Source organism: Mus caroli, chromosome 6, assembly GCF_900094665.2.
Source record: "Mus caroli chromosome 6, CAROLI_EIJ_v1.1, whole genome shotgun sequence".
In the NCBI taxonomy this organism is placed as follows: Eukaryota; Metazoa; Chordata; class Mammalia; order Rodentia; family Muridae; genus Mus; species Mus caroli.
Genome location: NC_034575.1, coordinates 134601518 through 134615072, shown reverse-complemented (window position 1 = coordinate 134615072; position 13555 = coordinate 134601518). Strand labels below are relative to the sequence as shown.

Sequence of the window (13555 nt, the reverse complement as noted above, 5' to 3'; positions counted from 1 at the left end):
GCCACCAGTCCTATGTTAGTTGGGGCTCCCACTCTCTCTCTCTCTCTCTCTCTCTCTCTCTCTCTCTCTCTCTCTCTCTCTCTCTCTCTCTCTCTTAGCAGTCTAAGCAGCTAAGGACACTCCATGCCCAGGAAGACTGCAGTGACATCACCAAGTTCAACCGAGTACAGACTTTAGAGCCGTGCCATCCACTGTCCCAATCACACTGGTCAGACATTCAGTATGCGACCCACACTAAGTGCCAGGACTGCTCTAGAACTCATTCATGACCCAATCACACAACAGCCTAGAGAAAATCCTTACAAACTTGAGAAACTTAAACCAGACTATGATCCAAAGATGCCATTTGGTTTAATTTCCCTTAGAAGAATTAATAATGGAATTACAGTTTTGTTAGACAGCTATATTTGTGTTCTTATTTTATAAATAGATACACACAGCTATACATTAGCTTTGTTTACATTAGCTATACATTTAGCATTCTAGGTTTATGTGCATGTGAGATGAGCATATGTAAGTGACTCCGACACTGATGTCAATTAAGAGAGGACGACAGAGGGACAGACAGACAGAAGAGTAGTAAAATTGTACTTCCTAATGTGACAAAGGCCACTTGTGTTTCACTTTTATTATACTTCTTTAAATTTTATATACCTTGTTTTTATATGCTATACTCTGTGATTAAGCCATGTATTCTATGATATTAATATACACATGCTAGTTTTATACAGGTTGGGCATAATTACTATTTAAATCAACTGATTTCCCTGTAATATTTGTGATGGCCTTTACCATAACTTCCCTTTTCTGGGCTAAGCCACAACTCATCATTCTAACTTCAGTCTGACTAGGTAGTAATCATTAAGTGCACACTTTTAAACCTCAGCAAAGAGGAGGCAGGGGCAAGCAGCTGTCTGCGAGGTTGAGGCCAGCCTGGTCCATAGCGCAAACTCCTATGCAGCCAGGGATATACAGGAAGCTATAAAACATCAATATCATGGGCTACTATAATAACAAAGTTAAACTAAAGACGATATAAAGACTAAAAATTTTATAGTATATATGTCAAATCTCTTTCTTTAGAACATAAGAAAGGCTGGATGTAGTGCTGTCACCCCTTTAATCTTAGCACTTGGGAGACAGAGGTATGTGGATCTCTGTGAGTTCCAGGCTAGCCAGTGATCTATGGTATCAGTAATTTCCAATATACTACATTGTTACTAATTATTCCATGCAAGTGTGCTGTTCCATATGTCCCTTAATATGATACTCTTACGTCATATAGAGTAGTACATACCCCTCAAAGCCATATATAAGAAAAGCGCCTCTTACTATTTTGAGGATTGACCTGGCGAACGGCAGGAGCCTGCATAACAGTTCCTCGTAGGGGAGCCTGAGTGGTTGGCGCTGGGAGAGTTGTATAAACCACTTGGTGGTTTGCAGGAGCTCTCGGTACAGGGAGTCTTGTGGTCACCTGAGTTACTGGACGATGCGTTACATTCACGGTGGTTGGAGCTAAAGGACACAAACAAAAGATACCAAGAATGTAGCCAATTCTATGTAAGGCGACATCATGAAGCAGCAATTACCATTACACAGAATCTAAGCACAGGAGAAAGGGCTGCCAGAACCACATGTGGACCACACAGCTCCAGCCCTCGCTCCAGTTCTGAAGGCCATGTGTGTTTCCCCTGCTCCAGGGGTCTGTCTAGCTGAGTTATCTATGGCGAGGAAAGAGGGAGGTCAGGCCACTGCCTACAAATAAGGGACAAGTTCCCGCTGAAGTCTCTCATCTCACACCAACCAGACTCATCACCTCAGTAGACTCAAGAGAAACAAAGCAGCAAAGCTCAAAGAACAGCCAAGGAGTTTATGACCCTGGCTCTGTGTGTGTGTGTGTGTGTGTGTGTGTGTGTGTGTGTGTGTGTGTGGTTTTTAGGGCACAGTTCTGCTCTTGACCATGTCACCATCTGCGTTGTGGCTGGCTGATGAGGTCATCTTTATCCCTCGAGCAGGAGCCTCCCCAGCACGTCTCTCATCCCATGGACTACCTGAGCAGGGTCTTCCCAGACTGTCACTTTTGGGGGTTGTGGTCTCTCTTCACTGAACTCAAAGCACACAAGCATTTTCCAGAAACTTTCCTGGGTGGTGCAGACGTAGAAGCATGTAATAGCTGAGAACCTAAGTCTCTGACACACAACCTCGACAGTGGTTATTAAACGCACAGTTCTAACACCCAGGCACTGTACATGGTGCTCCAGCAGACGTTAACACTGTACATGATGAAGCTGGGAAAAGATGGCTTTGGGGGGTACATGGTATGAAATTACTCTCTTCCTCCTTCCATGTGCATTCCTTTCTAAGGGTACCAGTGTCCACAGCAAAGCCTTATTGGAAGCCACATTTTATAATCTTGACATAAAACTTAATTTGTTTTTACATTTTATTTATTTTTTGTGTGCATGCGTGATGATCAGGCAACAATTAGGGTGAGATGGTCCTCTTCTTCCACTCTGTAGGCACTAAGGACTAAAGTCGAGCTGTCAGGCCAGCAGCAGGTGGCTTTACCTTGATCCTTGTTTGCACAACACTCCCCACCCCAGCCCCGAGAATGGACTCATTCGCTTACATTTGTTCTCCTCGGTGCTCCTCAGTGCTTGGAATGTGGGTCATGTCTAACCTAACGGGAGTGCTGTGTTCTACTTCAAGTTGGCAAATGCAGAATTCTAGTAAGGCAATAACTCACTATTAGGAAGACTCGAGTATGCAATCCTAAGAGTCAGTTTGAAGCCACTGTGACTACAAATGAGTTTAGGGCCATTCTGGGCTAGAATGAGACCCTTGCTTACAGAGAAAGTCAAAGAGTTGAAGATGAAGAGACGGCTCTGCTGTCAAAGGCTAAGCTCACAACCGAAAATAAAGCAAAACAAATAAAAGTAGAAGAAAATAATCATGTGTATCAAGAAACTAAAAATGGCAAAGTCAGTTCACTCATCCCTTCTTTACTGAATTCTGTGTTGTTACCATGGTAACACCTGAGCAGAGGTGAACTTGGCATTGACTGATGATGGCTTACTCTGATTCGGATCCACCATGCACATACAAACTCAAAAGTGGCACCATGGCAAAACTTAACAAGTAAGTGTGCTTCCTGGTCATCAGTAACTGTGATTCTTCCTGTGGCCTCCTTCCCTTGAACTTGAACCACAGCAAAAGACACACTGGTGCTCGTCCCTACAGTCCTGAGGTCACTGCAGCAGCGTGCACAGCACAGCCTGACTGTAGGAGGCATCTGCTAAAGGCCTGCTGGGTGACGGATGTGGATAATAATAATAATTATAATGAAAACTGTTTCAAGTTCTTCACAGACATGGCTGAACTGGCACAGGCATGACCTCCCAGTTGCGACCTCATAAAAGGAACCATGAAGGAAATAAGATGAAGAATCTTTAAGGTTTTTGAAATGCAGGCACAGTCTGGCCTGATAAAGATGCGGTGATGATGCTTCAACACTTTAGCAACTCCTGGCTTTGCTAGGGCTCTCAAAGGTGACTCCTTTGGTTCACTGACGTGGTAGATGAAATCACTGGCAAAAGAGGCCATCTCCTACCTACCTGCCAGCGCTTCCTACTTTACATTGAGTTGACATTTGATGCCAAGTACATTTAAAACACAGCTTCCAAGAAGGATCTTTAGTGAGGCAGTCCCAAAAATGTAGTAAGTGCAAAGCTTTTAAGTGGACATTCAACTACAGTTTATAACTTACTTATTAATTTTCGTCCTCAGCATGGGAAGCAAGACTCCTCCACCATCTGATGACAGCTACCACTGTATCTCTTTGCATAATGACACTTCCTTTTAAACTATACATGACCTACCTGTCACTTTAACTGCGGATAAGGTAGAAACACACAACTACTAAGCATTAAATGCAATGTAGCTATTTAGACAGAAAAATGGCATTTGAATATAAAGACCAAAATAAAACTTCTATGCAGAACACAGTCGCATAGCACATGGTGTTGGCTAGAGACGGCAACAGGATAAACAGTAGTTTAAGCGACAGGACATGCATATCTGAAAGGCAAACAATCCACCCAGGCACTACACTAAACTGCACGCACTTACTGCACCAAGAACGATCTCAACGATTAACACATGACTTGGTGAGCCATTAGAAAAGAATTTAGTCTCGAATTCTTCTGGCATTGTAGGTTTCATGGCTGAAATGTCATTTAGCTCACTCAGGAGGGTGCGCTTCTGTAAGCGATAATAACCTGACCTGCAAGAAGCCAGGCCTTCTGAACACTTCAGGTGACACAGGCTATGCAGTGACACTACCCAATCTTACCGTTTTTTTGAAATGAAACAGGTGAAATATTAGCATAGGCTTCCTGACTGTGCTGATTTGACCAGGCTTGGCCCCCATAGATTCAGATGTTTGAATGTTTGGTCCATAGGGTGTATCACTAGAGGGAGGTGTGGCCATGTTGGAGTAGGTGTGGCCTTGTTGGAGGAAGTGTGCTACTGTGGAGACAGGCTTTTAGGTGTCCTATATAAGCTCAAGCTACGTCTAGTATGGTAGTCTCCTGGCTGCCTTTGGAGCAAGTGTAGAAGCCAGCCCCAATTAAATGTTTGCCTTTGTAAGAGTGGCCTTGGTCATGGTGCCTGATCACAGCAACAAAACCCTAGAACACTGATATTATGGTAGGTTGGTTAAAACCAGCTTGAGCCTCAGACCCTGCCTCAGGAATAGATTGCTTATCTAGCATGCTTAAGGCCCTAGGTTCAATCTCCAACTTAAAAAACAAAATTTGACCAGTCTTGGAATGTCTTGTTTCTATTCAGAACAGTTATTATAACCAGCCTTTCCGTTCTTCGGAGTAGCAAATGACAATGACCCAGATATAGTCTCATTTATAATTATTCTCTACCCATGTTGCTCCTTAGGGCAGTAAGCAGAGCTAGGTCACATTACACATTCAAATCACAAACTTTCTCTTGAGTGGTATAAGAATTATCCTTAATATTTGGCTGATTCTTCCCCTTGCTTTCATAGCCAGTGTTCTACAAATGGGTTACTGAAGTGCCTGCGTGGTGACTCGGGAAATTTACCTGTAGGCAGAACATGGATGGTTGCCTGAGATGGTCCACTTGTGGGCACCCCTGATGGCTGAAGAGGTGGTGCTGGCAGAATGGGCTGCAAGGGTCGAGACACGGGCTGAGAAGTGCTCACAGTTGACGCAGAAGGAGGACTTATCTTCTTGGGATCTGTTAATTAAAATGTGAGACACATGAGTAATGGCAGAAGACACAGGTGACCCAGGCCCGACTTCCCTGACATTTACTCATCTGCTTGCTACCTGCACATCACATTGTCCTCTTCAGAAACAATGTTTTGCTGTTCTCATTATGTGTATTTTTGCGGATTTGAAAACTCAGTCAGGAGCTATTTAAAGAATAGTGGTTCTTAACAGATTCCAGTTCACACTTTTATAGAAATACAGTCATATTTTTCAATCAACAATCTTTGGACTCAATATATAATATTAACTTCATTGTAAAAATTCATGTATATATATTTATCAATGTACCAAAGACATTCTTTTTTTTTCCTAAATTATAGAAGGCAAGATTTCTATTTTTTATTATTAAACATTTATCTATTATTATATGTAAGTACACTGTAGCTGTTTTCAGACGCACCATAAGAGCATCAGATCTCATTACGGATGGTTATGAGCCCCCATGTGGGTGATGGGATTTGAACTTGGGACCTCCGGAAGAGGAGTCGGCATTCTTAACTGCTGAGCTATCTCTCCAGCCCCACAAAGGCATTCTTCTAGACAAATCGTAGAGTGAAGGTTTTAAATCTCAATTACGAAGAGTTGTTTAGATTTTTTTTTTCGAGACAGGGTTTCTCTGTGTAGCCCTGGCTGTCCTGGAACTCACTTTGTAAACCAGGCTGGCCTCAAACTCAGAAATCCGCCTGCCTCTGCCTCCCGAGTGCTGGGATTAAAGGCGTGCGCCACCACGCCCAGCTTAGATTTTTATGAGTGCTTGCTAATCATCATTATCTGTTTCTTAAAGTAAAAAGGCTTCACATGTCGAGACAGGCCTCTTACCATTAAAACACCCTGACATGGAGCACTCTGAAGAAGGTAAGCCAACTACTCTCTCTAGGAGTGGACCCTTGTCCACTTGTGTCCTACTGAACAGCTCTGGGTCCTTTAGTTTGTTGCAATAGGAACACAATATTCTTTAAAATGGGAAAATTAATATGACTCAAACGTGGGTCAATGAAAGCATCCTGAAGAGACTAGCACAGTGGCAGGTGGAATGCCCGGGACACGCATGGCCAGCTCTGCCCTCACAGAATCCTGCTTCAGTATTAATTTTTGTTCTCTAAGAATTCCTGAGAGCAAAACCAATCTACAAAAGCAAAATAAACAAAACTGAAAGTAAAATGATGATTTAAAACTCTTAAAATCACCACTATATACCAGTCATGGTTGTCATCACACCATCAAGAGGTCAGCCTTGATGAAGGACAGGATAAATGTCTCGACTGTACCTCAGCTTATACAGTTCTTCTGTACACTGCTTAGAATTACCTATCGTTACTCATTCTATTTCTCCCAAATCAACTGTCTTATACCCTAAAACATCACTTTGTAAGTTCACTTACTTCAAGATAAAACCAATTAGCATTAGATAAACACATTATCGTCATCATGTTTTTACATGTCTGTGAGCAAAGACACTTTGATAGCCAAAGAAATCTGAGAAATATCATACTGTGAATCATAGCTGGGCATTTACACTAAAAATTATCACAGTAAAGGCCAAATTAGTGTACATTAAAAAAAAAACATTGATTTTTCTAAATTTAGCACTTTTGCAATTAGATTTGACCCAGGAACTTTATTCATGAAACACTGCAGAATATGCCTCAGTATCTATCTATCCAACTTAGTTTCTGAACACTGTAACTAAGACAATTATTAGGGACTCTTGATAAGAATGATTATAAAACTTTGATTTTTATTTATATAGCAATTCAAAGGATGAAAATTAAATGGACAGACACTAGAAGGGGAGTGAAAGGGCCTGGAGAAGGAGAGGAAAAGAAAGAAGGGGGAGGTTAAAGGAGCAAGCAACCACCAAACTCGTTGTCTTGATTCCTGGGTCTCTTATTGATTCTGATGCTTCCTAAGTCTGCTAACTTGCTTCACATCTAGTATGAGGACGAGGTTTCATTTAAAAGAGCTCCTTTGCCTGTGCCGTTGGTGCTGTGTTCTCACTGCTGCCTCCCTCTACAGCCCACTCACACTCACTCAGGAGCTGAGTGCTGCTTTTAATTCTAATGTCAAAGACTCTCATTCTAAAAAGGATACAGAGAGATGTCCAGAGAACCAGAAGAACGAATAGAAATAAGTAGCAGTGTGTATGTGTGTATGGGGGGGGGGGGAGGACTTGAGGAACCGCTAGAAAATCCTAGAAGCCAAGAATGCAAGAAGCTCCCAGGACCCAGTGGAGATGACATTGGCCCAAATACCCAACAGCAGGGAAAGAGAACCTGAAGAGACCACGTCTAGTGGATAGACATGGCCCCAATGGAGGGATAGGGCTACCCACCCATCTAAAAATTAACCCAGAATTGTCCCAGTCTAAAGGAAATGCAGCAACAAAAATGGTGCAGAGGCTGAAGGAAAGGCCATCCAGAGACAGCCCTACCATGCAATCCATTTCATATACAGATACCAAACCTCAACACTATTGTTGGTGCCAAGATGTGCTTGCAGACAGGAGCCTGGTATGGCTGTCCTCTGAGAGGCTCTGCCAGCACCTGACCAAGACAGATGCAGATAGTCACCCTTGGCAACCACTGGACTGTGCCCAAGAACCCCATGGTAGAGTTGGTGAAGGGCTGAAGGACTGCCATCCCATAGAAAGAACAACAGTATTCACCGGACCCCTCAGAGCTCCCAGGGACTAAACCATCAACCAAAGAGTATACATGGGCCAGTTCATGGCTCCTGACACATATGTAGCAGAGGACTGCTTCATCTGGCATTAGTGGGAGGGGAGGCACTTGGTCCTATGGAGTTTCATGCCCTAGAGAAGGGGACTGCTACGGGAATGAGGCAGGAGTAGGGGGGGGGGGGGGGGGGGAAGCACCCTCTTAGAGGCAAAGGGGAGGGACTTGGGGTGAGGGATTCATGGAGGGGAGACCAGGAAGGAAGATACATTTGAAATATAAATAAAATGATTAATAAAAGGGGGGGGATGTAGATACATCAACGTTACCCCCAGAGAGTTTCATCATCCTAGGAGGGGACCAGTCATGAAGCATGACTACAGAATCACTGCTCAGGTACCTTGTGTAGTTCCACTCTCTTCATCGTCCATCGTGAGATCAATGACACCACTTGAGTCACTGCTAGAAGCTTTTCCACTCTGAAAAATAAAACTTGTTTGATTCTGCAATGGAGCTGAAGCTACTAAAGAAATGTGTGGTAACAGTAAGGGCAAAGGAGCGAATGGCCTCGATCGAGCTAAGCCCCAAATCCCTTTATCTCAACAGTGTGGCAGGCCACCACCTCAGCACACCGCTGAGCACACTGGAGTGAGTAAAAGGCACTTGCTGCAAGCCCAGCCAGGACGGGCTCTCCCACAGGTTGTCCTCTGGTGTGCATGTGCATGCTGTGGCACGTGAGCACACATACGTGCAAGTACCCACACAAAACAGACAAACTATAGTGACTGTCATTAGTACAAGAAACATAATTTTCAAATATTTTCCACAGAAATTGTATTAGTTTTAGAAATAAAGCTGTCTGTTACACAGACCAACCAAAGTGCTTAGATTCTCTTAAGTGCTATGGGATTAAATACAAACATCCACTCTCTGACAATGGAAACTACAGATTTGTAAACACAAATTGGTTTAATTAAAAATTAAGTTTCTAGTCCTCAAGGAATGCAAAGTTACTTACTTACTATATTATTTACAAGGTCCAGCTTTCAAAATGCTACTAAATTTTGAAACAACAGATCACAGATATTACTTAACATGGAAAGAAAAAACTATATAGTAAAGTGGAATTTAACTTTGGACCAAAAAAAAAAAAAAAAGTCAGCACACCTTTAGTCCCAGCACTCGGGAAGCAGAGGCAGGCATGGATGGACAGTGCTGCTTCCAGGACACATGGGTTATTAAATAAAAGTCTCGGTGTTATGTGTGGAGGCCACCAGAACAACACAGACTCCCACCATTACTCTCCGCCTCCCTAACTGCATGGGAAGACTGTCCTGCTGGAGACACCACACACTCTGGTTGAAAGACATGGAGAAATCAATCTAGAGCTGACTGGAGACTTCCGCACTATGGCAGGCAGGCACTATGCAGGCCACTGGGAGAGGAAAGATATCAATGGTCTTACCCAGTATTGTTCCCTGCACGCCACAGTTCTGATCTGCCAGCTAAGTCACATGACATTCCCACTGGTACAATAGTAGCATGTCATGGTGACATTAGTGCCAGGGTATAAACAACTCCTTTCCAATTGGATTGCAGGTCTGCTCCACAGAAGGGAATGTGTCTGGTATTGTACACCTGGCCAAAGCCCATGGCTGGGGTTGGAGGATCTATTATTGTTGTTTGCTAAACTATCATGTTGTCAAACTGTCTTCTAAATATTTATGTTTCCAGCCATAGATCTGTACTGCTCTTGCCTTAGTCAGGGAAGCCTCTCTCCGCAATGAGCAGCTATCAATACAAAAGTGGTCAGGGACTGAGAGAGACCTATGTAAGCTCAGCCAGGAGTGGGACAATCTGTAAGCAATCTGTCCTCCCACCATCACCATCCAAGGCACAGAGTACAAGGTAGAAGAGGAGCTGGAAACAAAGTAAGAGCCAAGGGATGGGGCGGAGCCTGTGACATGACACAGAAGCTGTAGTCATGAACTTGGACTATCAGCCGGGACTATCTGCGCCACAATGTCATGAGATCAAGCCAGTTAGATTCCAGCAGGGGTAAAGAAAGGGTTTATGAGGCCTCCTGTAGCTAAGGCATTAGTAACAGCTGATGGCTGCTGCAGGAGGGTTGGGCCACTGGTACACCCCACGCCTGTGCCCATATGGGCAGCAGTAACGATTCTGGATAGTAAGAGCGGGGTGAAGTTGGGAAGAGATGTGTTTGGAAGCATTTAGGGGAAGAGGACGGGTATGTGATCAAAATACACTGTATACATGTGCAAGATTCTTAAAAGAATAATTATCAAATATTATGTTAAAAGTCATTTGGCTGGGCACAAGGCAGTTATAGGATGCAGATGATCTCAGTGAAAATGATGTTTGTTTGACCAAAAGAATTTTTCCACCCAAGGAATGGAGAATGAAACAAAAGAAGAGGAGGAGGAGATGGAGGGGGGAGGAGATGGAGGGGGAGGAGGGAGAGGAGGAGGAGAAGGAGGAGGAGAAGGAGAGCTGGATATCAAGTGGAGTTCAACAAACACCTAGCTGAGGAATGGTGGACAGTGTAGTGGTTCAGCAGACAAAGGCTCTGCTACTTTGAGTCAAAGCCTGAGCGCCAGCCCCAGAGACCTGACGTGTAGGTGTCCTCTAATCTCAGCATGTGCACTGCTACACTCCTAACAAGTAAGTGTAATACAACTTGTTAAGTGAGGTCTGGGTAGTTGAGTACATGAAGAAATAAAAGCCTTCCTCCAAAAACCCGGTGAAAACATCTACAATCCTGACAAGTACCACCGACGTCAAGCAGAAAGAATGCTAAGGCGGCACTTGTGTGGAGACCACAGTGACACTCTGTAGAGAGCAGTCACTGCTAGACTCAGCAGGCCATGCACATGCTGCCCATTGTACCCTGGCAACTTAAAATCCCACCTTCAACAAAGCCTTCCCTCCGGAAAGAAGGAAAAGGAACCGAAGGCTCTTGTTCTGTGAGTTTGACACTAGCCTGGGCTACAAAAGATCATCTCAAAAAAGAACAATAAGCCCTGTAATTAATGATGGAAGGAAAACTATACCATGGCGCTGTGGCAAAGGGAAACATCTTACCTGTGACGTGCTATCGGCTGTTTTCTTATTAATAGAAGAATCTACTGCTTTGTTTGTCTGGTTTTCTGCAACTTAAACAAAAAAATGAAAAGTTTAACACATGCATAATATGTAAAAGGCCAGGCTGCTTTACACATATAATTTATGTGTTCTTCTCCAGTGGTTTTTCTGTCAGCATGTTACAGATGGTTTCTCTCACAGGTCACTGTCTTAGAAGGCTAATTCACATTATAAATTTTTCTTTTCCTTTTAAAAAGTTATTTATTGTATGTATGAGTACACTGTAGCTGTCATCAGACACACCAGAAGAGGGTATCAAATCCTATTACAGATGGTTGTGAGCCACCGTGTCGCTGCTGGGAATCGAACTCAGAAAAGCAGTCAGTTATCTTAACCACTGAGCCATCTTTCCAGCCCTCACAATATAAAACTTCAAGCTTCATATAAGTCATTACAGAGCAACTTAAACTATCCTAAGGAATCCCTGAGGAATATAACCTGACATTTGTACAGCGAGAATGTTCAATCTGAGTAAATGGTAAGGCCATTCTTTCCTATCATATGTCTTTGAGGAGAATCTTATATAAAAATGTTCAGAATAGATTCAGTGCCGAAAGTCATAGCAAGGATGAGAAATACATACATGTATTAGTTCAAGCTCTTTGTGTGCTGTGAAGATGCACATACTTGTTCATGGCTATGTATGGAGGCCAGAGTGACATCATGTGCCCTCTTCAATCATTCTCCACCTTATTTTGGGAGGCTGTCTTTCACTGAACCTGGAGACCACTGCTTCTGTAAGCCTGGTTGGCCAGTGCCTGAATCCACCTGTGTGAGGCCTCCACTGGGTTTAGATTCCTGCTACCAAGCCTGACCTTTATCTAAGTGTTGGGACTTTGACTTGTGTCAGGCTTCCATGGGAAGATTGTATAGACCTGAAAACTACTTCAAGAACAGCATGAAGAGCAAGCTTGTTCATATCAAATTTCTAAAGGGCAGATGAGGAACTTAAAAGTCTATTATATCCATTGAAATAAATTTGCTTTCACTCTGAGAATAAGTAACTGCATTATCAGAAGTGTTCTCATATTAAAAACATCCATCCTCGTTCTGGAAATAATTTCTTGGTCAAATATGATATTCCTATTATTTTCAAACTCTCAGAGAATATCAAGAGTAGACCATAAATACCTAAAAACAGAGGGCTGGAGAGATGGCTCAGCCATTAAGAGCACTGACTGGTCTTCCAAAGGTGCTGAGTTCAAATCCCAGCAACCACATGGTTGCTCACAACCATCTATAATGAGATCTGATGCCCTCTTCTGGTGTATCTGAAGACAGCTACAATGTACTTACATATAATAAATAAATCTTTGGGCTGGAGCAAGCAGGGACTGAGAGAGTGGGGTTGACATGAGTGAGCAGGGCAACAGGAGAGAGAAGAAAAAGGGTCTGAAGACAGTGTACTTACATATAAATAAAAAACTGATAAAGCTGTCTATATCACACATATAATTCTACATTTAAATGATCTACTAAGATAAAGGCCGACAAGTGAACCCCAGGGCAGGAACCAAATACCAAGGCTTCGTGATGTTTTATCCAACCTTGCTTCAATTTTATTTTTGAAGAAGTAATATATTCTTCAAAACTTACTTTTTATAAATAAACTTACTTTTTATAAAAAATGTAAAATTGGCATGGTGCAGTGGTGCATACCTCTAATCCCAGCACTTGAGGGCAGAAGCAGGCATGAGTTCTGTGGACAGAGGCCTATCTGATCTACAAAGCAAGTTCTAGGCCTGCCAGAAAAGGCTCTGTCTCAAAAAAATGAGAAAAAATATTTTTTTTCCTGAAACACTTTTACCATAAAACTAATTCTAGGTTACTTGTCTTAGATGTGAAAGAATTAATATACACAGGCAATATTACCAAAACATTAAGATTTTTGGTTTTTTACCTACATACTAAATGTATATGTGTGCATGTGTATATTTATATGTGTTCATGCTATTTTGTAATCCAGAATTCTATTCTTGGCACAATTGTCTCAGATTAAGCTAATTATTCACACAAGGATTACAACATCCCTTTGCCTAGATTTTCAATACCCCCGCCCTTTACTACAGGCTAATCACTGCCTCATGTTTTAATACAGCATTTGTCTGTGCCTTCTTCCCTTCTCCTATTCACCCGAGCTGCTCCTCAAAGTAGGAAGTTGAAAACCATCTACCTATTAACAAAATCAACAAAGATGAGAAATCAAATTATAGCTTACTATCTTTCTATACAGTAGGCCAGACATTTATGTGTTACCTGCTTGCTGGAGTATGTTACTTAGCCCTGGTTAGTCATTTTAACCAGTATTTCATTTGCTCTTTGGAGTACATGATTTACATTTACTTTTACTTATGTGTGTATGCTCATGTCTGCATGGACACCACATGTGTGCAGACGCCTCTGAAGGCCCTA

General features: G+C 42.6%; 1 protein-coding gene across 3 annotated transcripts in view; it reads right to left on the bottom strand.

Moving 5' to 3' along the window:
* The window catches only part of Atf7ip (activating transcription factor 7 interacting protein), an 88307-nt gene that overhangs the window by 2741 nt on the left and 72011 nt on the right, over positions 1-13555 (bottom strand). For all 3 annotated transcript variants that reach the window (XM_021165001.2, XM_029478190.1, XM_029478191.1), the window contains exons 10-13: positions 11084-11154; positions 8382-8460; positions 5116-5271; positions 1333-1515 (exon numbers count right to left, since the gene is read on the bottom strand). In XM_021165001.2, the coding sequence (XP_021020660.1) occupies positions 1333-1515; positions 5116-5271; positions 8382-8460; positions 11084-11154 (489 nt within the window). The remainder of the gene's footprint in view (positions 1-1332; positions 1516-5115; positions 5272-8381; positions 8461-11083; positions 11155-13555) is intronic.